Consider the following 24,945-nt stretch of genomic DNA (forward strand, 5'->3'; position numbering starts at 1 on the left):
TTAATAACAAGTAATTATTCAATGCAGAGAGGTCTATTAACACATAGTGAGTGAGAAAGGTGACTGAAGAAATACTCAGTGCATCATGGGTATTCCCTAGCAGCCTACACATATTGTAGCTTAACTAAGGGACGGTCAGGGTCAGGGTCACCTGATCCAGCTGCATAGCACTGAAAATGTATGCTATGCCTTCTGATGGAGGGAAGCATGATCTTCTAAATTTATGACACGCCATTTCCTCTCCAGCTTACAAGTCATCTGCTTTAGGCTACATGTTTGAGAATTATACCACAGAGTCAGGTACTTCTGATTTGTGACCTTACAGGAGCTACAGTATCCAGAGTCATATGTAGTGAGGAGGCAAAGTTATTAACAAGATAATCAACCTCTGTTGGAGTAGCGTTGCTCTGCTCTGTGTTGGTGCAGGGCCTTGAACATGATAACAGTGGTCGAATTATATTCTTAAGCTTAGTTACAGCTTTCAGAAAGAAATCTACTGTGATGAAGTCTACTCCCCACTGCTATTTAACACTGTTAAATGTTCAGTTTCTATTCCATATGTGAAAACAAAATCTAGAGTGTGATTAAAGTGGTGGGTGGGTTCTCTTACATTTTGAGAGAAGCCAACTGTGTCTAATAAAAGATTAAATGCTGTGTTGAGGCTGTCATTTTTACATCTACATGGAAGTTAAAATCACCCACAATAATTATTTTATCTGAGCTGAGCACTAAATCAGGTAACAAGTCTGAGAAGTCAGACAGAAACTCTGTGTGAGGCCCAGGAGGATGCTAGATGATAACGAATAAGGCTGTCTTTTGAGTTTTCCAGCTAGGGTGGACAAGGCCAAGCATTAGAATTTAAAATGAATTAAGTCTGTTTTGGTCTTCAGTTGATTAACAAGCTGGTGTGGAAAATTGTCACCACACCGCCCCCTTGGCCTCTGCTTCGAGGATTCTTATAGTTAGCTCGAGGGTGTTGATTCATTTAAACTAGGTTTCTGTAAGGTAGAGTAAATTAATTTGTTGATCGATCACTAACAGCGACTTGGAAGAGAGACCTAATGTTTAATAACCCACATTTCACTGTTTTATTCTTTGGTGCTGTTGATGATACTGTGTTGCTCTTTCTTTGTGATTTTTTAAAATGTCTAAGTCATTTTCTGACTATTTTTATCTGTTTTTTTGTCTGTTTGGGAGCAGAGATAGTCTCTAAGCGGATGGGGTTTTGGGGTGATAACAGGAAGAGAGAAGCATGAGAGTATGAGAGAAGTTAAGATATATGGTGAAATAGATGGTGAAATTAGGAGGAAGTTAGATAGTGCTGTGGTGTCATGAGTTATGCTTTGAGGTGAGGCATTCACATGCTTTATCAGATGCTACCCATCCTGTGATTAGCTCTCAAAAGCACCATACTCAACCATCTCTAGAGTTACAGGGGGAGATTTGTGTAACTGCAGTAGTCGCAGAAAAAGAACCAAAACATGACTTTGCACAGGGACAGGCATCTGGTGATAAGGGAGCATTTTAAATTAGCTTCTTCTATTTTCAAAGAATTTGTGCTTTACAGAACACAATAAACTCAAATCAAAAACAAATCAAAGCAAAATCATAAACATAAAAAATATAAATAAATAAATACATTTTGAAACATTTCCTAACTGCAGACAGCACAAATGCATGAATTTGGTAATTTATGTCAAAACACATTTATTTGTTATTAGCTAATTGGCATTGATGTTAATTGATGTTGCTATTTTATTGTGTGTTATTTTATTGTAATTTGTATGTTTGTACAGCACTTTGGTCAACACCACTGTTGTAATTAAAAGTGTTATATAAATAAATAGAAATAGAAATATGCAGAGAACATGCAAACGCCACACAAAAAGGGCTGAGCTAACCAGGAACCTTCTTACTGGTGTTACTCACTTCAGTATCATTTAAATATGATTTCGGTATAATCAGCACTGGAAATGTGTTGAAAATGAAAGAGAAGGGCTGAACGATCAATTTCTTTGAAACTGAAGTTACAAATTGAGACAATGAAAAATTAACAATTTAACTATATATTATTTAATTATATATTTTAATTCTCATTCTTGCATTAAAATATAGAGCGTCCACGTTGTTTTAAATCTCTCATAAGTGAAGCTTGTGTTTAAAAAGTTATATTGTTCATCCAGACCAAGAAGAAAAAGTAGTGTAAGCTCATCTTCATTAGTATTTGTGAGAGGATGTCAGACGTGCTTTTACACTGTGAGTTGAGGTTTTGGTGAGATATTCACATATTCACCATCCACACTCTAACTCACCCTGATAAGGGACACACACCTACCAGCTTGCACAAAGACTCAGTAAGTAACATATTCGTATCCCTCTGTTTCTGTTCTTTTTCCTTTTGATCTACAATTCAGATGTTTTTTCCTGAAGTTTTTCATACATCACCCTGTCTCTGTTTGAAGGAACCACTCAACTCAACTTGTTGGCAAACATAAACAACTGATGCAAATATTCCAGATGTCTTGTCCTCACTGTCAGGGTTCATAATTTATTTAATGTGATTTAAGCAAGCCCTTTGTAATTGGGTGGGTGATCAAAGAACGATGATCTCCCTGCGTCGGTGGTTGCTCTTTTTTCAATCAGCCTTTCATTAGTGCACACGTTCAAAAAAAAAAAAAAAGAACAAAAAAGATGCATCATCACATGGAGTTTATGTAAGCATTCTAGTGAAGTTCTGACTCAAAGGGAATTTAAAAATGTTGTCTATTAATTGAAAGAAGTTGGTATCTATTTCAAAATTGCTAACTGTTTAAAAGCTTTTGTTTGTCGTCTTACTGTGGAGTCTGTCTGTTGCAGTGCAGACTGACTATACAGTAAGAATAGTTTTGTGCAGGGTGCAGAGACGTTGGAGTGAATGATTAAATAAATAAGAAATGGATAACTAGTTACTATGTATCCAGCATATGCATGAGGATTGACTATAAATTGATATATATAGTATGTAGATATGTACAACAGAACAAAAACAGCATATGCTTTGATTCAGAAGCGGGTATGGTGGATGATTCAAATACAGACACTATGTGAGTGTTCTAAGTGTTCATCAAACATCAAACTAATGGCCTGTATGTAGCAGATGTCTGCTTGTTTTGACGTACAGTTCTTTATGTATGTCCAGTTATATTAACCACACAGCAACCCTTCTTTGATGTGTCATTTTTTGATAGTTAATGTACATTTAAGGTTCCATTTAACTTCATTAATAGTAAAACCTTCTTTTTTGTTCCTTCCAGAGATGGCAAGCTGGGTCTCCACCCTCTTCTTCCTAATCTGGTTGTCAGTCTCTCAAGCCCAAGAGGGGAGTGGAAAAATCCCCACTGTGGAATTCATCTCTGAAAGCCTGATTAACAATGTGGTCCAGGACCCACAGACTGGTCGCATCTACCTGGGAGCAGTCAACAATATCTTCCAGCTGAGCCCGTCCCTCCAGAAGGAGGCCCGCACTGAGACGGGCCCAAAAAAAGATGGCAAAACATGTACACTTCCTGCTTCAGGCTGTCGGGACACAGTGCTCATGCCCAACAGCAACAAGCTTCTGCTGGTCCATCCATCCAATGGTTCACTAATAGTATGTGGCAGTCGGTACAGAGGCATATGTTCCCTCCTCAACCTGTCTAATGTAGAACAAGAGCTGTATTACAATGACAACAAAGGAGAGAGGACTTACGTGGCTAGCATAGAGGATAATGTGAACGTGGTGAGCGTCATGTCCACCTACACAAAAAATGGCCGGACCTTCAAAGTGTTCCTTGTTGGAAAGGGCTATGGAAGCCTGGACAGTACAAAACTAATCAGCACACGAATCCTTGAGGACTACCAGGACTGGGTTGTGTTTGAGAACATCATTGAGGCATCAGCGGTACAGAAGGCGCCATTTGTCCTCAAGTACTTACACGACTTCCAACATGCCTTCAAAGAGGATGGTTTTGTGTATTTCCTCTTTTCTCGGACTCTTGATGGCACAGAAAACAAAAACTTGACTTTTGTGTCTCGTCTTTGTGAAAATGACCAACATTACTATTCGTACACAGAGCTCCAGTTAACCTGCGGTATAAAGAACCGGTACAACAAAGTCCAAGCTGCATATGTGGCTTTTCCAGGAAAAGAGCTGGCACGGGTCATGTCTCAATCTGGTAATTATGGGACGGTCACCTCATTCACAAAGGTCCTCTTCATGGTGGCTCATCCAGATGACGACGAAAGCGACTCTGCTCTCTGCATGTACCCGCTGAACTCCATCAATCAGCAGCTGATGGATATAATCAGTGCATGCTACAGTGACTCTGGGGAGATTTCTGGGGTTCCTGCTGTGGACGTACCCTACTCATCTCAAACCTACACAGCATGCACTTCAAAGATTTCTGTAAGTGCTTCTTTGTCACCTGACTCTAATTTAAAAGAATGTTTTGAAAAACTCAAATTGGTATAATTATAATCTGTAATGCAGTTATCACTTTTTATTATAAAATCTCAACATTTCATTTGTTCTCCTGTTCACTTGTAATCTGACCAAGGCTAAAAGGCATTACCGTGCAATAGCGTCCAATAAGAAGAGAGACACACTAATACAGTCACTGTGCCAACAGCATATGCTGCTACATTAAGTATATAAGTATGAGTACATTTAACAAATTAATAATGGTATTAATTGTAATGTAATTCTATAAACTGAGTGAGATAAGCTGCTTCAGGCCATATACATGTATAGTTAGGTCCATAATTTGTTGGAGAAAGACACAATTCTTGTAGTCTCTGTACACCAGCACAGTGGATTTTAAATCACACAATCAAGACGTGGCTAAAGTGCAGACTTTCTACTTTAATTAAGGGGTTTCAGAATTTTTTGGTTTTGTTTGTTTAGCATTTGTCTGAATCTAAGCAGAGAGTATAGCCCTGTACACTTCACATTTCATCCTTCTGTTTCTGTTTCGATCAGCAGTCACAGTAATCAGACAGTAGTGACCCAGTTTCAGTGGCAGCTATACATGCCCATTCTGATCATGAGCTGTTTCTCTCCTCTCCATACTTTAAGAATATTTTTTGAGAGCTGTAAAGGTTCTTTCAGATTTTCTTTAGCAAAGTTTAATCTGATCCTCCTGTTCTTGAGTGTAACCGATAGTTTGAACCTTGTTGTATTCCCGTTCATGGAGGTGTCTTGACAATGATATGCCTACCTCTCCTGGGTGTTTTTGACTTAGATATTATGAAGCCGTTTTGCTTATCTATGGAAAGCATTTTTTCAGGTTTTTATGTGTTGCTGAGCTGGCCATTTAAATTCTTATTTTTTAAGAAAGTACCAGATTATTAATTCTTTTTACTCTTGAAGTTTTTATTATTTTTGATTCTGGTTTATTTTTTCAGCTGAATGTTAGCCTATCTCACTTGTACTGACATATATTTGGGCATTTTTATTTACAATTAGAAAGAAAAGCTATAAAATGTAAATTCGACACTTCAAACCACCTTCAAATAGTACGTCCGCTTCATTTGTCATGAAGTAAAAAGGGAACTGGCCTCACCTGGAACTACTTGTCAGTAGAATATCCAGTTGGTTTTAAACCTCTAAAAAGGGGGACTGTGTATAAAAATGGCTCAAATTCCCAAAGAAGTTTTGGCAAAGATTTGCTAAAATGCTTTGAGTTAAAGCTTAAAGTTTACCTTCAATCACTTATTGATTGTTTGATTTAAAACCTGCTTTGGTAGTGTAGAAAGACAAAACCACCAAAATTACGCCTTTGTTCAGGTTATAGGCCTAACTTTAATATGGCTCACTCGCCTCTCTCCATGTACTAAATACACCTGTCAAATTTGGCGGTCTATTCATGTTTTAAAATTTTCCCTTTGCTGCCTCTGACATGTCAAGACCGCTGCTACCCTACACCACTGGTTGATATTTTAGCTGTTTCACATCTCCAGCTCCCACCATAGAGTCTGCAGCTGTAGGGTATTTACTTTAGAGAGTGACTGAGCTTAATACCGAGATCAGTACCTACTCAGAAATAAGTATTCCAGGAACAATTTTCACGTGCCAAAGACTTTTTTAGTTATGGCCCAACTTAACTGGTTATTTTACATTTTTTACTTGCATGTATTACTAGTTTCTTGTTAAGTGATTATTAACACGAGTGTTCCTATTGTTCTCGTCTCAGACTTCCGACTCTAAGGCAAATACTTACTTGTAATTTTTATTCATTATTTTAAACAAAGAAATGATCAGTCAAAACAAAGCCAATTTTAGATTGTAGATTAAAATGGTCGAGTGTTCAAAGCACATTTCCCATCTCTGTTATAAAGTTTAAGTAGGATACGAACAGTACTGCAAAGACAGTTAATGTTTTTGGAGTGAAAAGCAAGCAATGTCTGATCGTCCCTTCTTGTTATCCTTTCCCTTTACAGAAGGATGCATTGGGAAACTTCAAGTGTGGTGCAGAGCATTTGCTTTCGCCTCTGGCAAGCAAGCCAGCATTTGCCTTAAAGGCAGATGCAGTGTTGACCATGTCGGTCCATCTGACTGCTGTAACTGTTGCTGTGGAGAATGACCACACGATCGCCTTTTTGGGCAGCGCCAACGGAGAGGTCTTCAAGGTTGAGTTCACTTGTGGTTTTTTTTGTTGGATATTTTTTCCCTCAGTTTAAACTTTTATCTGAGGGAAGGTGTATCAAGTGAATTTAAAACCTCTTATCTTTTGTCTTTTGTTTATCTTGTCCAGGTACACCTGAGACCAGGTGAATATGGCAACGAGCCATACTCCTATGTTGGCAACAACATAGGAGAGAAGGTCAACAAGAACCTTTTCCTTGACCAAAGCCAGAGCCACCTCTACATTACCACAGAGAAAAGGGTGTGTGTGTATATATTTAACACAGATATATATATATATATATATATACATATAAAGATTTAGTCCGCTGTTTCATTAAGCTTTTTTAAGATTTAGATTTCAGAAGCTTTTCTTTCATTGTTGACTCACATCTGATTCTGTTCCTGTTAAACAATCAGATTTTCAGAAAAATACAAATGTCTTAATATGTAAAAAAAAATAATACCATGGTTAAAGTAAACATTCAGTGTTTTGTGTTGAATAAACTAAGAAATTAAACATGGGGAGAAGACACGAGAGACCCCACTCGCTCCCACTCTGCACACCTGCAACATACTAAGGAACATTTACAGCTATATTTTAAATACTTGTTATTTCTGTCCAGTGTCTCCCTTAAGGTGCACCTTTTGATCAAATTTCATGTTGTAATAATCCAGATCACCAAGGTGCCAGTGCAGACGTGCCTCGAAATGAAAGACTGCCAATCATGCGTGGGACTGAGGGACCCTTACTGTGGCTGGTGTGTTTTGGAGGGCAGGTGAGGATCACACACACACACACACACACACACACACACACACACACACACACACACACACACACACACACACAAGTACATTCTTGCATGCATTTACAAATGCATGCACACAGCAACAGACTAACACAAACACCCACACATGCAATTCCATCTGTAAAACACAGCAAGATATTTGTTCAGTGTTTTATTGCAGACACTTTTAGACCTATTATATTTATAGCAGTATATATTGAGACAGTTCATTTTATGACCAACAGTTACATTTCTTGAATTATTTATATAATTTTATTAAAATAATTGTCTATTAATCTCATTCCTGAAATGGTCACAACTAGGAAGTTGGAAAAAAATATTATTTTTTATTACTTGCTTAAAGGTTATATAAGTTAAAATGACCCTATTAATGTAGTTACCATTGAGGACCTTGCATGTTTTTCTTTTTGATACATAAATCTTTATTTTGTGCACAGATCCTGCTGGAAGTCACATAGGCATTGACTTGTTATTTACAAACTGACTTTTTGTGAAAGCATTCATGGCATGTGCAGCTCAGGCTGATGGGATTTTCTCATCCTTCGCCTGAAGGTGTACCAGGAGGTCTGAGTGCCGACGGGCAGAGGAGAAGAATGGTTGGTTGTGGAGCCCCAAGCAGCAGTGTGTCAAGATTGTATCCTTCTCTCCTTCAAACCTTCCCTGCAGAAAGACCGGCAAGGTACAGCTCTGTTTATTCCTCACTCAAACTGTCTCTGACTTCCTTTGTTCTCTTTTATTGTCCCTCTTTTCTCTGCAGTACCTAACTCCACTTACATGCAGAGACTGAGTAATAAACTGGGTACACTGTGAATCAAAGACCTCGAGCTCTAGGTCTTCCAGCTCTGTATTGATCCACCCAAAAAACTCCAAACTATCTTATTATAACCTGCGTGGCTGATTGTCTGAAGATGGAGAGCTTCTTCCTATTCCCCCATTTTTTACTTCTTCTGTGTTCCTGCCTGTCTGACTCACACATGAATTCCCATCAGCAGCATGTCACCCCTTTCTCTTTCTCAGTTTCTTTTTTTAAAAAAGAGAAACAGTTTCTTTATTATAACTTTGGTTACGCAGAGATACGAACTCAGTGAGATCTTACGGGTTAAGAAGCCACAGTGTCCAGTCAGTATGTTTTTGTCCAGGTGAACATCAATATTCCCTCCCTTCCTACCATTGGACACTCTGACCGTCTGCAATGCAAGATTGAGTCTTTCCAGAGTAACGGCATCATGTCAGACTCTGGTGAGGTCTCCTGTGATCTGCCCCAGCCTGGGCTTATACCGAAAACACCTGAGGACCAAGGTATGGTCTCTTTAATTACCCTGCCACGTTTCTGTCGTCTTTAAGGTCTAATGTCTGTGCTTCTCCATGATGGTTAATGCTGCATTACTAACTGGCCAAGGTGGGAAATGGGCTGAAAAAAACATGAGGTTAAGTTAATGTCAGCTGGCAAATTTTCCTTTTTTTTTTGAAGAACGTATAGTGTCCAACAAATTTGCACCAGAAAATTGCACGAAATCAACACAGACACAACTATTTATAAATGTGTCCTCACATGTCATGTAGAGACACGTTAATCTAATTTAAGCTTTATTATTTCAGTTTACAGTTTTTTGTATCAGTAGTCAGCAAACATCTGGCCCAGAACAAAGTGAGTCCCATTAAAAGTCCTTTATAAAACAAAACATGAAACTTTTTGCAAATAGAGCTCAAGTTTCAGCTTTTATACGCTAAAATACAGTTCAGGCAGTTAAATAATCACTGAATTGATTGTGAGAAGATTTATCAAAAAATTTTATCGCTCTGTGTTTTTTGTCTTTAAATGTACAAGCATACTTGACATCTTTAATATGATAAAACTTGTATTCACATAAACAGCTAGTGTAACACATTTTAACCACTGTTTTACTGTATCTTCAGACTTTGTGGCCGTGGCTATCAGGATCTTTGTGAATGAGACTGTGGAGTTGGCCACGCGGGAATTCATGTTCTACAACTGTGCTGCCACAGTGAGGAAATCTGAAAACACACCGTGAGTCAGGCTGTTAATCTTTCAGTTCTGCTCTGTCACTCAGTGAAAATACACAGTGACATGGAACACAGCATCATCTGACAACCTTGATGTAAATGTATCACCGTGCATGAGCAGATGAGAGATCAAGGCTCTGTTTGTAAATTGTGATGCATGGTGGTTTTGAATGCACCTCTTGCATTTTTTCTCCTGCTTCCATTACCAAGCCGAGGAAATTGCCTCAGTTTCCTTTTCATTAATCAAAAAATGAAAGTCGATCCTGGCTGTTTTTTTCCCCTCATTTTTTTCTGCATTTCTTTCACACAGAGGAACGTGTGATGAACGAGCTTTGCTTATGTGAAGTTGCAGAGATCCATTTCATTGTCAGGAACATAGATTTTTGTGCCGGACGCTCTCTGATGAGTTTGCATGTTTTAGATGTTGTTTGTGTGTGCTTTTATGTGTGCATCCTCTACCCTGATTGTGCATGTGAAAGTATTTCCTTATCCAAGTTGGTCCATATTTCTGTGTTTTCAGGTGCATGTCATGTGTAAGCAGTCAGTGGGGATGTCAGTGGAACACGCAGGACCACACCTGCAGCGATGCGGACAACAGCGTGGTTGGTTCCCACATCATCAAGCACCGTCAGGTTAGTTCTTTCTAGAGCTCTGTGTTTAGTGACAGGTCAAGGACTCTTTTTTGTCATGTATGTGTATGATAGATGTGGAGAACGACTATAGCACAAGTTTTAAAGGACACATCTAAACTTTACATGTGATTCACCGCCTGAGTGGTCCAAACTCCTCCTGAAAAATTTATAAATACACAAATCCCACTATCAGCTGCCACCATCTTGCATGACAAATGTTGCAGGGTGGAGGATATCAGATTCCAAGTCAGCAGATGTTTCAGCGATATAGTTATCTGCCGCCACAGATGAGGGTGTCCGTTAAGTGGTTAGCATGTTTAAAATGTAAATTATTAAATTATCTAATTTGTTTTCATTCTGTTTCAGAGCGCAAACTGTCCTCGGTTCGAGAATCCAGATCCTGTGCTCATCCCTGTGGGCTACAAGACTCGAATCAGCTTTGAAGGCATAAATCTGATACATTACAAGGTAAACTGGCCCCACTCCACCCCCAACATGCATCTGAGTTCCAGGGAAAGAAACACTCTTTCTGTTTGTGGATATTCCTTTGACAGAAAAAAAGAAAAACACAACAGGTTCATTTTTAGGCTAAAAGAAAGGAGAATGAGCCAAACTTGTTTCATTTTTTTTCTACTCTTGCATCTGTTAATGAGGGGTTTTAAATTGGCTATAGGTGTAAATGTCAGACTGTATGGTCGCGTTTGTACTGCAGTTGACACCTCTACAGGGTGTATCCTACTTCCTGTCCCATGACAGCTGGGACTGGCTCCAGTCCTCCCAATCCCCGCTGTGTAGGATAGGGAATTAAGAAAATAAAGTAATGCATCTGTATGATTTCACAGAGATGGGGTCCCCCATATCAGGTGTACAGTTCTGGCTTTAAGCGATGATACGGCACTCTCACCAACTATTTAAATGTTGCAATTAGAAAGAAAAAAGTAGCTTAAAAGGGAGTGAAAGGAAGCAAAAATAAATTTTAAAAAAATTTAAAAATGGCTCGTTTAGACACACGGGACCGAGTGGTCTGTACTGAACTTAACTCACGCGCAGAAACCCAGAGACAGCAGATGGTTTAAGGCTTAAGCTCTGGAAACATGGCAAGGACAAAAGCAATAAAACGTGGCGAGGGGAATGCAGAACTGGGGCAAGGGAAAGGGGCCTGAGATGCCGACTGGAGCTGGGCAGGAAACAATCACACTGAAGAGAGAAGACAGTGGAGTTAGGGAGGTAGTGGAAGTAGCCCTGAAGTGGTAAGCAGTTAAGTATAGCAATTCTTACTTGCAGTAGGTGGAAACAGAGTGTTGAGATGGGGTGAGCCAAAATGAATCCAGAAAACGAGTTGATGACAAACTGGGAGTGAATGAATGTCAGCGTGTGGCTTGAATCACTCTGGATTAATTGCCTGCAACTGGCTCCAGGTGTGCAGGAGCTGGAGGAGGTGGCCCTGCCCAGGGGCGGATTCCAGGTAGGTTCAGGAGCCTCATGGAAATTAAAGCTAACCACCGCGGACCATGACAGAATGAACTGTGGGGGCCACACCAAAGTCCAATATAAGATAAATAAGGATTATTTTGTCTGTGAATCATGCAAAGCTACTCTGGTAAAGTTTTGGAATTGGAAGTAATGACAATAGTTCCCCTTTAAGACTGGAGTGTTCTGCTGGAAGAGGGCTTAAAACGTACTTTTTACCCTTCAACCGTAGCGAACAGGTGTGGGACACCCAACTTTGTGAACAGAATTACTCAAGAAATCTTGTGAATACAATTACTTGGACGTCTCCTTGGATGTTTAAACTTACCATAGGCAAATCTAGGAAGTTAAGGGGTGGCACTGGTGACTGTCAGTATTTTTGTTTTTGTCATGATTATGCAGAGTATCTTTCCACATGAATAACATTACAAATCCCAATTCTTACTATCAAACAGCAATCTAAGCTGTAACAGTTCACTTAGTTGTCACAACATACATCTTGATCATTTTCTTTGAATGTGTGAGTTCTGATGGACTCTATTGGTGCAGGTTCCCAGAGATCCATTCATGTTTCATCAATCAAAGTTTTGACAGCTGATCTTTCACAGCTGTGAAAATCAAAACTTTTAAGCCCTGTGTGAGGGTTTTATAATCACACAGCTTTCTGGGCTGTTTCCTTTTGGTTGTTGTGTGTATATGTTCAGTGAGTAGAAACAGAGAAACTGCAATTGTTTCCATGCTCTATACAAAGAAGAGCATCAAAGAACAGTACTGTAAAAGTATGATCAGCATGAATACACATCAGCATTTTTGTGTTTGTTTGTGTGGTTCTGCAGGGTCATCATTTCACCATTGGCAGTGAGCTGATGACAAAGGAAGAAGATGTCTCGTTTGAGGGGGGGCCATTCTACACATTCAGTGGCTTCAATGTGAGCATGACCCCTCGCTTGACATTTGTCTTCATGCAATACACTCAACACAGGTCTTTGCACTGTGACTGGTTTGTGGTCCTAGTATTCAAAGTACAACCTAGAAATACACTGAAAGAGTGAATGTATATATTCTGCAGCAAAAAAACTGTGTGAAGACTTTCTGTTTATGAACAGCTGTATTTATGTTCCACATTTATAAAAGAAGTCAACCTTTAGCCTTTTTTCACATTCCCTTTGATATTCTCTAGCTCCCTCTAATGGACATGCTCCCCTCGCTGGAGAGTTAAACACCATCTCCACATTGTGAACTTTGTGATTGGGAAGCTCAAACAGTGCTTAGCCTCCAGCTATGTTCTTTTCCAACATTGATTTCTGTAGCTGAAAATCTGCCAGACTGGGTATATATTCTTTTTTCTTTCTTATTTTCCCTTGGCGTGGGGGAGCAGCAGCCCACACTGTTTGCAGAGAAGAGCTTAAGTGCCATTAATCACAGGATTCTGTATTAATAATTCATTTTCTTCCAATTTCTTAGTTTTTCTATGATAAGTCACCGGAGACCAATGTTCTGTTCTATGTGAAGGACAAGGAGTCTGGCGAGAAGATGGACAGCACGGTGAACGGTGTGTCTTCACATATTAATGAGGAGATTTTATTTTAATGCCCTGTGTGTACACAGCAAGTCCCACTGTGGGGCTTCAGCTGGATTTAAGGAAGCTACCTTTAATCTGCACTTGAAAATTACAAAACATTACTGCACAATCTAACAGCTTTTTACATGAAGGATTCAGATAAATGTATGTTACTGCAGGAGTCACTTGAAATTAGATTGTCCATCAAATTTTCATTGAGGATGCAGAATATGCTCTTTGAATGTGCAATAACATAATATTCAAAAATTAGCATATTAATATAATCCTAATTGTTTTTGTTTCCTCACTATTATCTCTACAGTCACACTCTACAACTGTGCCGTGGAGAGGAACGACTGTAGTCTTTGTAAGAACGCCGACCCAAAGTACAAGTGTGTGTGGTGCAGCAAGAAGCAGGCGTGTGTGTATGAGAAGCTCTGCGATCCTCTCCCCAGCAACACCGAGTGTCCCGACCCCGAGATCACCAATGTGAGTCTTCACATTGCTGTCATGACTTCATGTTTACCTTTGAAATGGAAACTGTACCTTCTTTAAAATCTTGTGATTGGATGTAAAAACACATTGACTATGGTGATTGGACTGAGGTCTTCACTGGCCGTGTATTTTTCTTCCACAGAGGAGTTGGGAGTGTGTTTCTCCTTGAGAGTGTGCGGCGCTGTTCCTTAGCACATGTCGACCGGATCAATTCTTTGTTTGTTCACCTAATTGTTCGTGCCTCTTTATCATTGATAAAAATCCATCAGTAATTGTGTTTATATCATTCTGACAGAGGCTATCACCTAACCCGCTGCAGCCTGACAGACAGAGATACTGCAGATAAATCACCATGACTTTGTCTGTTGTTGAGATTCAACTTAACAACTATACAGAGGATTGCAGTGAAATTTTCTGAAGACGTTGAGAGTCTGCAGTGTTGACCTTTATGGTTTTATTATTCATAGACACTTGTGCCCTCTTTTAGCCCATGTTCAGGTTAAATTTTCAGTGTCCAATACCAGTAACATCGACAGATGTTATCCTGCTAAAGCACACGTATAATCAAGGACACGTTGCAGTAAACATCATACCTCCACTTGGCCTTGAATATGAAATACTTAAGTCAGCTCAACACTTGGTTAAACAGACTGTGTAAATCTCTTGTATGTTCTTATTGCACAAATAATCTGGTTAAATCCATTTCCAATCCCTTCTTCCTATAAACACCCTCCTATTACATCTCCACATCCAGATCAGCCCTCTTTTCGGCCCCGTGCTGGGAGGCATCTCCATCACCATCAGCGGCTCCAACCTCGGCATCGATCAGGGAGACATTAAAAGCATCACGGTGGCTGGGAAGCCCTGCATTCATGAGCCAGAAAAATACTCCGTCTCCAAAAGGTAAAGTTGCCCACATGCAGTTGTGCACTATGCACAGGACATGTAACCCACCTGGAGGCCATTCAAATGGCATATGGACAAGTTTTATCAAGTCTCTTTTTAAATGTTGTATACTTAACTGTGTTAGGAATACTTTCCTTTTGCTCAGGGTAACCTGACTACAGGTTTTAATTAGTTCATTCTACAACTGTATTGATCTGAGTCTCCAGACACAGTTTGATTTAGAGACAGTCACAGTTTCCAGAGGGAAATGTCAGTAGAAGAAGTATTCATTGTTTTCCTTTTCTTTTCATAAATGTGCAAGACAACAATGTAAAAAGGTCGCGTTGCAGATTGATTGTTCAGTAAACTTTTTATAACCGTTCAAGCCAGGGTCAGTCTAAATAAAGAGTGGGCCAATCAGCCTTTTAGTGATGTTTTGGTTTTTAAGCATATAATTTGAATATATTTAAGTTATTTTCTGGATAGGAACCTAAGGTGCATGTGAAAGTTGACAGAAACTGAAATTACAGCTATAATATTTGCATGAAAAATATAGTGAGGTATAACAGCAGAATATTGAAACACTTTAGCAAAATACTCACAGGAAATTGAAATTTTACTGAAGTTCTGTACTTAAATAAATGTACTGAACTTATTTGCCTTCTGCTGCTACTACACCACTGAATGGCACTGTGAAAAACATCGAATGAACTTTAGGTCAAGTCAAGCAAACTGTACTTCAATAACAGCTGTGTTTAAAAAGTGCTTACTTCATACAAATGGTCTATAAAAGAGAAAACGGCCACATCATTGCCCCACAGCCGCTGGCCAGAACTGTTGACACCTGGCAGGATGGAGCCACATTTATGACAAAATCTTGCCCCACCATCTGCATGATGAGACATAAAATAGGATTTATGAGACCAGATGGAAGTTAGTTGTCCTGCGTGTTTGTACAGCAGGTTGTTCCTCATTTGCTTAAAATCTGGGCAGAGTTTGCATTGTGTTATTTCACTATTTCACATCTTAGTTTGAGCTGCTGGTTGTTTGGTCATGACCTTCCTGTTGGAGGCGTGCTATGAATGATGACCATTTCATCAGCTCTGCATTTTCCCTCAGAACTGTTTATCACATGGTTTCTGTTAAACTCCAGACATTGACATTCATAAAAGAAAATCTCTACAGGGACAGAAGCAGAGAAACTGTCAAAGAAATCCCGCTACACTCATAGCTTCTTAGTCAAAATAAATAATTAAACAGTTAAACCTGAATGTGAACAAACAAAAACAACTGACTTCAGTTTTTTAACTGTTGCCTTTTCTACTAAACTAAAACAAGAGACATTAGTTGTTAATAATGGCAAAGATGGGCTAAAGATTTCAAAATCAGACTTCTCCAGTGTTTCCAGTTTGTTCTCTTAAATGGCAAATCCAGGTTCAATAGTTGTGTAGGGTGGATACCCTGTCTAAATGATGAGACGTAAAAGGCACATACAGCTGACTGTCATCTGCATAGACATGATAAGAAATGTCAGTAAAAGATTGGACGATGCCAAAGAAAGAAAATAATATAATATGAACCCTGTGGAACCCCACACATGAACCTGCTCATCCTAATAGAGAAAGTCCTGTCTGACAAGGAGGAGGAAAACCAACACAGCACCAGAAATATAACCCAAAACCTAGAACCTATTAAGTAAAATGTTATGGTCAATGGTGTCAAAGGTTGCTCTCAGATGAAGTAAAATGATTACAGAACAAATCCCTGCAGCAGAAGCCACTGAAAGACCTTTATAGATAAAGATAGGGGTCTCAGTGGAGTGCTGCTTTTGAAAGCCAAACTGAAAAGGGTCAAAAATCTGTCATTTGCATAGTAAAGATTTGAACTGGCTTTCTAAAATCATTTTAATCTTTCAAAATTACCAATAGAGCTGGCATCAAAATTGGGTTTGTTCTGTAAAGGAGTTACAACAGCATGTTTAAAGTAGGATTACCTCAATGAGCTATTAATGAAGCAATGATGGACCAATGCTTGTGAGAGTCCCAGACAGGACAGAAAGAGGAACTAACTGTATGGTCACCATGAGCATGATGAGGGTTTCATCTTGCCTTTTACTGTAGTCAAGTCATGTAGTCAAGAAGTAAATGATTCAGGACACCGAGCACCATTGTTACAGGCGGAGGAACCCAAGGAGATTTTGAAGTTCAGGACCATCATCTTATTTACAAAATGATTGAAAAAACAATCACAATCAGAAAGTAACAGAACATGCAACACACACACAACAACACAAATAATACCCTTGGATTATTCTATTACAGTTTATTATTAAAATAAGAGGATCTAGCTTTTTTATTGCCTTATTATAAAAGTGAAGAAATTCTCTGAAATATTTAGCATGGACCACTAAACCCGTGGACTTCCACAGGTACTCTGCTTTTTAAAAGGAATGTCCAAGGCCACAAGTTCAGAGTTATTACCAGTTTTGTAAGGAGCGACCTGACTGAGAATGGCAAGGTAGTGTTCATTAATGGTGGCAGCAAGGAGCTCAACATTATTATCAGAAGAATTAGAAAAATTAAAAAAAGAAGAAAACTTGAAAATAACAGAATCATCAATGAAGCTCCTGTGCTTAACACAAACTTTGAAAAAACAAGTATGAGTTACAAGAAAACAAATTAATTTATGTGCAAATGGTCAAAGATAACACCATAAGTTAAGACCAAGTATGTGTGAGTAGGGCCCCAAACATGTTCAATACATTTAAAGAGAGGAAATCCTGAGTTGTAGTGCTTGATGGATCCTCAGCATGAATATCCCCAACAAATGTGATTCTGTGTATATTTAATAGTGGAAGATAAAAATCTTTAAAATAGCATACATAGCAATTTTGATAGTTACCTCAAAGGAGCTATAAAAATTATATTAATATATTATATAAAAAACAATATCATTTGACATAAAAATTCAGCTTCATTCTCACGCCGTCACGACTCAGAGATAAACATAAAATTCTGTTTCTCACTACAAAAAAAGTCATTTTAAAAATATGACTTGTTAGCAGTAGAGTGGACATTACCATCATAAAACTGTTGAAACTCGCCTTAATATGTAAATAGTAAATAATTCTTTACCCAGTTTTGAGTTTCCAGGTCAAGTCCCAGCATTTATTTTTGTTTATTTATTAATTTATTTATTTTTTTCTGTTGTTCTGATCAGAGTTGTGTGTGAGATTGGACCTGCTGATAAAGCTGACTGGGGACAGGTTGAGATCGAGGTGAATGGGGGGAAGAGAGGAACCTCCTCTGTTTCCTTCACCTACAGGGTAAATGCATATACACACACAAACACACACATATACACTGTCCTCAGCTGCACGTCCTCTGTTGAGTTGTACAGCTTCTTATTGAGAAATTAAACTCATCCAAAAGCTTTCAGCTGATTTTGTTGTTTTATGGACTGTTTTATGTTTTTCCATTTATTAGCTCCAGAGAAACTCTTATCAAAACATACCAAGGGCATGACAGTTAAGAAGACTGACCAAATACAACATGCTAAATGTAACAGTAAATTAGGCGCCTAGATGCACATTGCTGTGGTAATTTACTGTACAGTAAGTCAAAATGTGCAGGCATTCCTCTTTAACCAGATGCTGTGCAGCAGTTCTCTTTGTCACTTTAACACTCTAAGAGGCTACAGCGTAGCTGTTTAACTGGCTTTTCATATCTCCGGCTCTGCTAAAGCTTCCCCACAGGGGAGTGCTCCTCCTAACTGTTTGCTCAGCAAATTGAGGCAGATGTGGTGCTTGTGGGAGTTTGTGTGTCTGAATGTTTCTGAAAGAGTGGGTCAGGTTAGATCAGGCTGAGAAGCAATGTTTCTGACATGGAGCTGTATCTGTGTGTGTTATCCTAGTGTGTGCCAGCATCTGCCAGTAGTTAGTGTGTACTTGAAATATGAGTGTGTATTAAGGTGGTATTTGGTGACACCCTCTCCCCTTCATTAGGACCCGATGCCTGAGGAGGTGACGCCAAATAGAGGTCCTAAAGCAGGGGGAACCCTCATTACAATCTCTGGACTATTTCTGAATGCTGGCAGTAAGGAAGATGTCCAGGTTACCATCGGAGGGGTGATCTGCAGTGTGTAAGGATTTCTTTTTTTCAATAATTCTCATTCAGGCCAAACTTTTTCAATTCAGCCTTTTTAGTTAATAGAGCTACTTGTTATTCAGACATTGAATTCTATGCAAATTCTGCTTTACGCACACTTTGAAGTCCACAAATTGATTTTTTATATATGTGTATATTCTTGAAGCAAAAAATTGAATTGACCTAAACTTTAGTGTCACAATGAGGAGGGATTTTTTTCTCTTACAATTTTCCTGTACTGTTGTGACCACCAGTGCTCTGTCAAAACGGATTCACGGTGACATTGTAGGCAGAGGTAACGGAAAAATAACGAGCAAGAGAAGCAGCAAAGCCAGATTTTAACAAGCTGTCAGCCTGCTGCCATGTTGGCTTCCACTGCATGGTGACCTTGTGCCACCCCCACTCCTTCAGCCAGCGAGTACTGAGCTATGTCCTTGTCTTGGCAGGGAGCACTTTGGAGAAAATATCACCTGCAGGACAGGAGAATACCGCGTGGATAAAGTGCCCTCTGACCCTCTCGACGTCGTAATGGAGTATGGAAAGAGAACCACAAAAACCATCCCGGCTACCTTTCAGTTTGTTGAAAACCCCACTGTGCAGGATCACCAGCCCAAAGCAAGCTTTGTCTGGTCAGTTTAACACAGCAGTATGTAGTCATGGTGTTTGTGACATTTACTCTATCTCTTTGTCACATGTTGTATTTTTACTGCCTTCATTTTACCTGCAGGGCAGGATGGAAGTTCAGGGGATAAATGTGTATGTTGTTGTCCCATTTTCATCCATTCAGACTATTGATCTCCTAATACGAATAATATGACCAAGTACTAAATGCATTCTGTACCTACATACAGTCTTACAGAGTAGGTATGATCGAAAATTTGCTCACTCTCCCTACAGTGACTGACATTGTTATTTTCAGAGTTCATATTTCTGAAATCTCTAAACTTCAATGTTTAGAGATTTCTGTCTCAATGGACAGAAATAAGAGAATAAGACACAGGCTGAGTTTTGCATTTGAATATGTCCTTTAAAATAGAAATAAGAAAGCTTCTAAGTTGACATTGTTTTTTGATCACAATTCTGCCACATGATTAGAAACACTGACTAGAATGATAATCATTAAAATTACCACACGTGCATTTTAAGAACCCTGCCTGTCTTCCCTTAATTCTCTCTGTGTGCTTGTGCTCTTATTTTTGTGTGGATAGGAGTACAATTCCTAATATGCATTTTCCTGTGTTTTTGGTGCGAATACATATGTTTGTGTGTGTTTTAGTGGAGGGAGGAATATTGTGGTAACTGGCACCAGGTTTGACATAATCCAGACTGCAATCATGAAGGTCCAGGGACGTGACTGGTCATCTTCAGAGGTTCCTGTTCATTTTCCTCATCTTCCTCTGAGTCAGTGTACTGGTCCACCTCTAAGAGTCATAATTTCTTAGATTTCTCCTTACTCTTTCTATTGAATGTTGCTTCTCCTATGCGTTTCTCCCTTCAGAGTAGTTCAACTCTTTATTCACCCGCATCATGAGCCCCAATTATAGTTTTCCTCCTTGCTGTCACTGATATGAGAGAAAATACAAATACCAAATACCTGCAGAGATTAAAGCAAGTGCTGAGAAATCAGTTGACTACAAAGAACAAGATCTGGACAATCAACACGTACGCCATGTCAGTCATCTGATACTCGAGTACAGTGGGGCAAAAAAGTATTTAGTCAGCCACCGATTGTGCAAGTTCCCCCACTTAAAATGATGACAGAGGTCAGTAATTTGCACCAGAGGTACACTTCAACTGTGAGAGACAGAATGTGAAAAAAAAAAAATCCATGAATTCACATGGTAGGATTTGTAAAGAATTTATTCGTAAATCAGGGTGGAAAATAAGTATTTGGTCAATAACAAAAATACAACTCAATACTTTGTTATTGCCAACAAAGGTTATGTTACAGAGGTCAAACGTTTACTATAGGTCTTTACCAGGTTTGCACACACAGTAGCTGGTATTTTGGCCCATTCCTCCATGCAGATCTTCTCAAGAGCAGTGATGTTTTGGGGCTGTCGCCGAGCAACACGGACTTTCAACTCCCGCCACAGATTTTCTATGGGGTTGAAGTCTGGAGACTGGCTAGGCCACTCCAGGACTTTCAAATGCTTCTTACGGAGCCACTCCTTTGTTGCCCGGGCGGTGTGTTTTGGATCATTGTCATGTTGGAAGACCCAGCCTCGTTTCATCTTCAAAGTTCTCACTGATGGAAGGAGGTTTTGGCTCAAAATCTCACGATACTTGGCCCCATTCATTCTGTCCTTAACACGGATCAGTCGTCCTGTCCCCTTGGCAGAAAAACAGCCCCATAGCATGATGTTTCCACCCCCATGCTTCACAGTAGGTATGGTGTTCTTGGGATGCAACTCAGTATTCTTCTTCCTCCAAACATGACGAGTTGAGTTTATACCAAAAAGTTCTACTTTGGTTTCATCTGACCACATGACATTCTCCCAATCCTCTGCTGTATCATCCATGTGCTCTCTGGCAAACTTCAGACGGGCCTGGACATGCACTGGCTTCAGCAGCGGAACACGTCTGGCACTGCGGGATTTGATTCCCTGCCGTTGTAGTGTGTTACTGATGGTGACCTTTGTTACTTTGGTCCCAGCTCTCTGCAGGTCATTCACCAGGTCCCCCCCGTGTGGTTCTGGGATCTTTGCTCACCGTTCTCATGATCATTTTGACCCCACGGGATGAGATCTTGCGTGGAGCCCCAGATCGAGGGAGATTATCAGTGGTCTTGTATGTCTTCCATTTTCTGATGATTGCTCCCACAGTTGATTTTTTCACACCAAGCTGCTTGCCTATTGTAGATTCACTCTTCCCAGTCTGGTGCAGGTCTACAATTCTTTTCCTGGTGTCCTTCGAAAGCTCTTTGGTCTTGGCCATGGCGGAGTTTGGAGTCTGACTGGTTGAGGCTGTGGACAGGTGTCTTTTATACAGATGATGAGGTCAAACAGGTGCCATTCATACAGGTAACGAGTGGGGGACAGAAAAGCTTCTTACAGAAGACGTTACAGGTCTGTGAGAGCCAGGGATTTTCCTTGTTTGAGGTGACCAAATACTTATTTTCCACCCTGATTTACGAATAAATTCTTTACAAATCCTACCATGTGAATTCATGGATTTTTTTTTCACATTCTGTCTCTCACAGTTGAAGTGTACCTCTGGTGCAAATTACTGACCTCTGTCATCATTTTAAGTGGGGGAACTTGCACAATCGGTGGCTGACTAAATACTTTTTTGCCCCACTGTATGTGTGTTGTTTCATCCAGGATGAAACAACACACATCCATGAGTACACCATAAAGGTGGCCACAGCTGATAGTGTGCCTCGTAAATACCTCAGGCAGCAGAAACCCAAGAAAGAAAGGGAACAAGAAGGAACCATCATGGAAGGATACTCCCTGTTCCTGTCAGGTCTGCAGTGGCAGATTATGTGGAGTGGAGAGTGTGTACCCAAATGCAGACTATGGAAACAGAACTGAACTTAAGACAAAGCGAGAAGTTTATTTTTGGATCTATGAAAATACGAACAAAAGTTGGAGGGAGACTAAGGTTGAAGCAACTTTACTAAACTGGGGATACCGGAGATATGGAAATTGAGACCAGAAACATGAGCGAAGATGAACGGACAAACCAACATGGGACAAAGGGAAACTCACCCAATAAATACGCAACAGGATGATCAGGGAACTAGGGGCAGCTGGGTAACACAGGAGGAACAAATCAGGCATAACAAGACAGGAGGAAGCAAAACTGCATGAGAGACAAGGTGTACCAAAATAAAACAGGAAACACAGAGACAGAGAACAAAGGAAACAGGATGGGCTGGGTGGAGCACACCAATGAGACCAAGACATCAAAAGGAACCAACTAAATGCACAAGTAACTAAGAACTGGAAATGCAAATGATTAAACTAGGAAGTACAAGAAAACTAAACAATCCCAAATAAAGACTAAGGAACACAGACACTACAGTAAATGTAAACAGGGTCCAAAAGTCCAAAAAAACAAAACACTAGGTCACAGACCCGGTGCCATGACAGTTCCCTACATGCCATGTACCACCAGGAGATAGAAGAAGTGGCAGCCTAGGAGAAATCCTACCTATAAGTAAACTCTTAATAGATTGTGATATATTCCACAGGTAAGTATAGTTACACAGCAATATCACAGCAGACTAAAAAATAAGTATCCTAATGCATACAACGAAAAATAAGCAGTTAACATAGGAATAGTGCGAGAAAATGTGTCATCCATTGCTGTCAGAAGGACTCATTTGAAAGATTGCTTTGGACTCCACATAAAGGATCTCAAAGATACAGCCCAGTTTTTTCCCACTGTTCTCTGCACTTCCTGCTTCCTGTCTGTCCAAATGTCGAAATCAAAGCCTTACAAATTTCTGACATATAACAATAGAAATGCAATTTATGTGACTACTCATTTGGCTCGTTAACATATAGAACATACATCAGAACAGAAAAGTTTTCTTTATTATTTTTATTGCCGCTGCATATTTTCTATGGTGCAATTTCATGTCATGCTTATATTTTTTATGTCCTTTTGTCACAATTTACTGTCCCTCTATTACACAACATACTCAGCTTGCCCATGAGAAGAACGCCACAGTCATCCAGTTTCAGTCTCCAACAGTAAACGGCTCTGCAGACCAGCACTTGAAAACAGTCATTAAGCTGGACAACTGGGAGAAGGAGCTGAAGCCCTTTTACTACCACCCTGACCCCACCTTCAATGCTTTAACCGAGAGGGTCATCACGGAGAGCAGCATGATTATCGTTACTGTGAGTACAGCCATGAGGTCGCTTTAATGTAGTTGTAGTACAACGATTTGTTTTGGGCTTTTTCTGTCATAATAGAAAATAATAGAGAAAAAATAACAGAGAAAAGCCCAACCATCAGAAAACCCTCTATGAGCAAGCACTTGGCGACAGTGGGAAGAAAAACTCTTTTAACAGGAAGAAACCTCTGGCAGAATCAGGCTAAAATCCAGAGAGGTGTACAAACATATGGTGGGTGAAAGAAAATGAGTGACGAAGAAACACTCAGTGCATCATGGGAATACCCAGCAGCCTATGCCTATTGCAGCATAAGTATGAGCTGGATTCAGAGTCACCTGATTCAGCCCAAACTATATGCTTTATCAAACAAGACAGTTTTAAGCCTAATCCAACAAATCCAAACTGTGAGCTGGTTCCACAGGAGAAGGGCCTGAAAACCGAAGGCTCTGCATCTCATTCTGCTTTTAAATAACCTAGGAACTACAAGAAGGCCAGCGTCTGAAAGTGAAGTTCTCTATTAAGGTGATAAGGTACTGTGAGTAAGATAAGATGGGGACTGAATATTAAAGACCTTTTGGAGGATTTTTAAGTTTTTTACAATAGATGCTTACAATATTTATCTTTTTCTTTACTTTTGGCGTATAACAGCTCATAGCTGTGATACAGTACACCCATTCCCATACATTACTCATAAAGTGCTGCTGATAATGTTTTCAGTGCTCATCGTATTATCTGTCTAATTAACTTCAGTCACTGCCCTTAGAGCCTTGGATTCACTCTTTCTCCTGCAGGGTCGGGGATTCTCCAAAGCCATGACAGCAAAGGAGGCTCAAGCCTTCGTAGGTGACGTTCAGTATGTGGTCGGGACCCTTCAGGATGATAAGCTGTTGCTGGAACCACCTTCCAGCCCACCTCGTGCTCACTCCACACAGGTGGATGTACAGGTCAGGCCACAAAAAGACAAATGGATGACACACTGTTATGGAGGACATAGTCCAACTGTTTTATTTCATTTAAAGTTCTAACAAGCTACAATGCTCTAACATGACTTCATAAATGAAGGCAGTCCTCTGAAAATGTAAAATTATGGAAGTATCAAGAGAGTGAACTTTAAGTACCCAGTTTAATTTATTTTTTTCATTTCAAAAACCTTAAGCTCCCAATTTAGCAGAAAGTTACGTTCTATCCCTACTCCAGTATCTTCCCGTCTTTACCTTTGGTAAAATGTGCAGCGCTTGTGTAAATAACAAGATTTCCACTCTTTTGTTTCCCACAGATCAAGTTTGGGAAAGGGGTGTGGTTGGTTGGCTCAATGGAATTTGAGGATAAGAATTATTCCCTCTACATGATCATCCGCATTATCCTTCTGGTCACCCTGGTCACCATCACTGTCTCTGTCTACTGCGCCACACGAGCTCAGTTTTTTTAGG

General features: G+C 39.8%; 1 protein-coding gene across 1 annotated transcript; it reads left to right on the forward strand.

The window, feature by feature from the left end:
- The first annotated feature begins 3,295 nt into the window (after positions 1–3,295).
- Positions 3,296–24,944, forward strand: LOC102777131 (plexin-B2-like). The gene is made up of 20 exons (XM_087843266.1): positions 3,296–4,423; positions 6,457–6,645; positions 6,771–6,902; positions 7,319–7,419; positions 8,005–8,131; positions 8,592–8,751; positions 9,370–9,481; positions 9,998–10,109; positions 10,476–10,577; positions 12,416–12,508; positions 13,044–13,131; positions 13,463–13,629; positions 14,390–14,538; positions 17,740–17,845; positions 18,524–18,660; positions 19,112–19,294; positions 19,942–20,035; positions 23,321–23,518; positions 24,307–24,459; positions 24,792–24,944. Exons 1-20 carry the CDS (start codon positions 3,296–3,298, stop codon positions 24,942–24,944), a joined length of 3,684 nt encoding a protein of 1,227 aa, XP_087699392.1.
- Position 24,945: the final 1 nt, after the last annotated feature.

Source organism: Neolamprologus brichardi, chromosome 7 (genome assembly GCF_056152115.1).
Source record: "Neolamprologus brichardi isolate AB-2024 chromosome 7, ASM5615211v1, whole genome shotgun sequence".
NCBI classification, from domain to species: Eukaryota; Metazoa; Chordata; class Actinopteri; order Cichliformes; family Cichlidae; genus Neolamprologus; species Neolamprologus brichardi.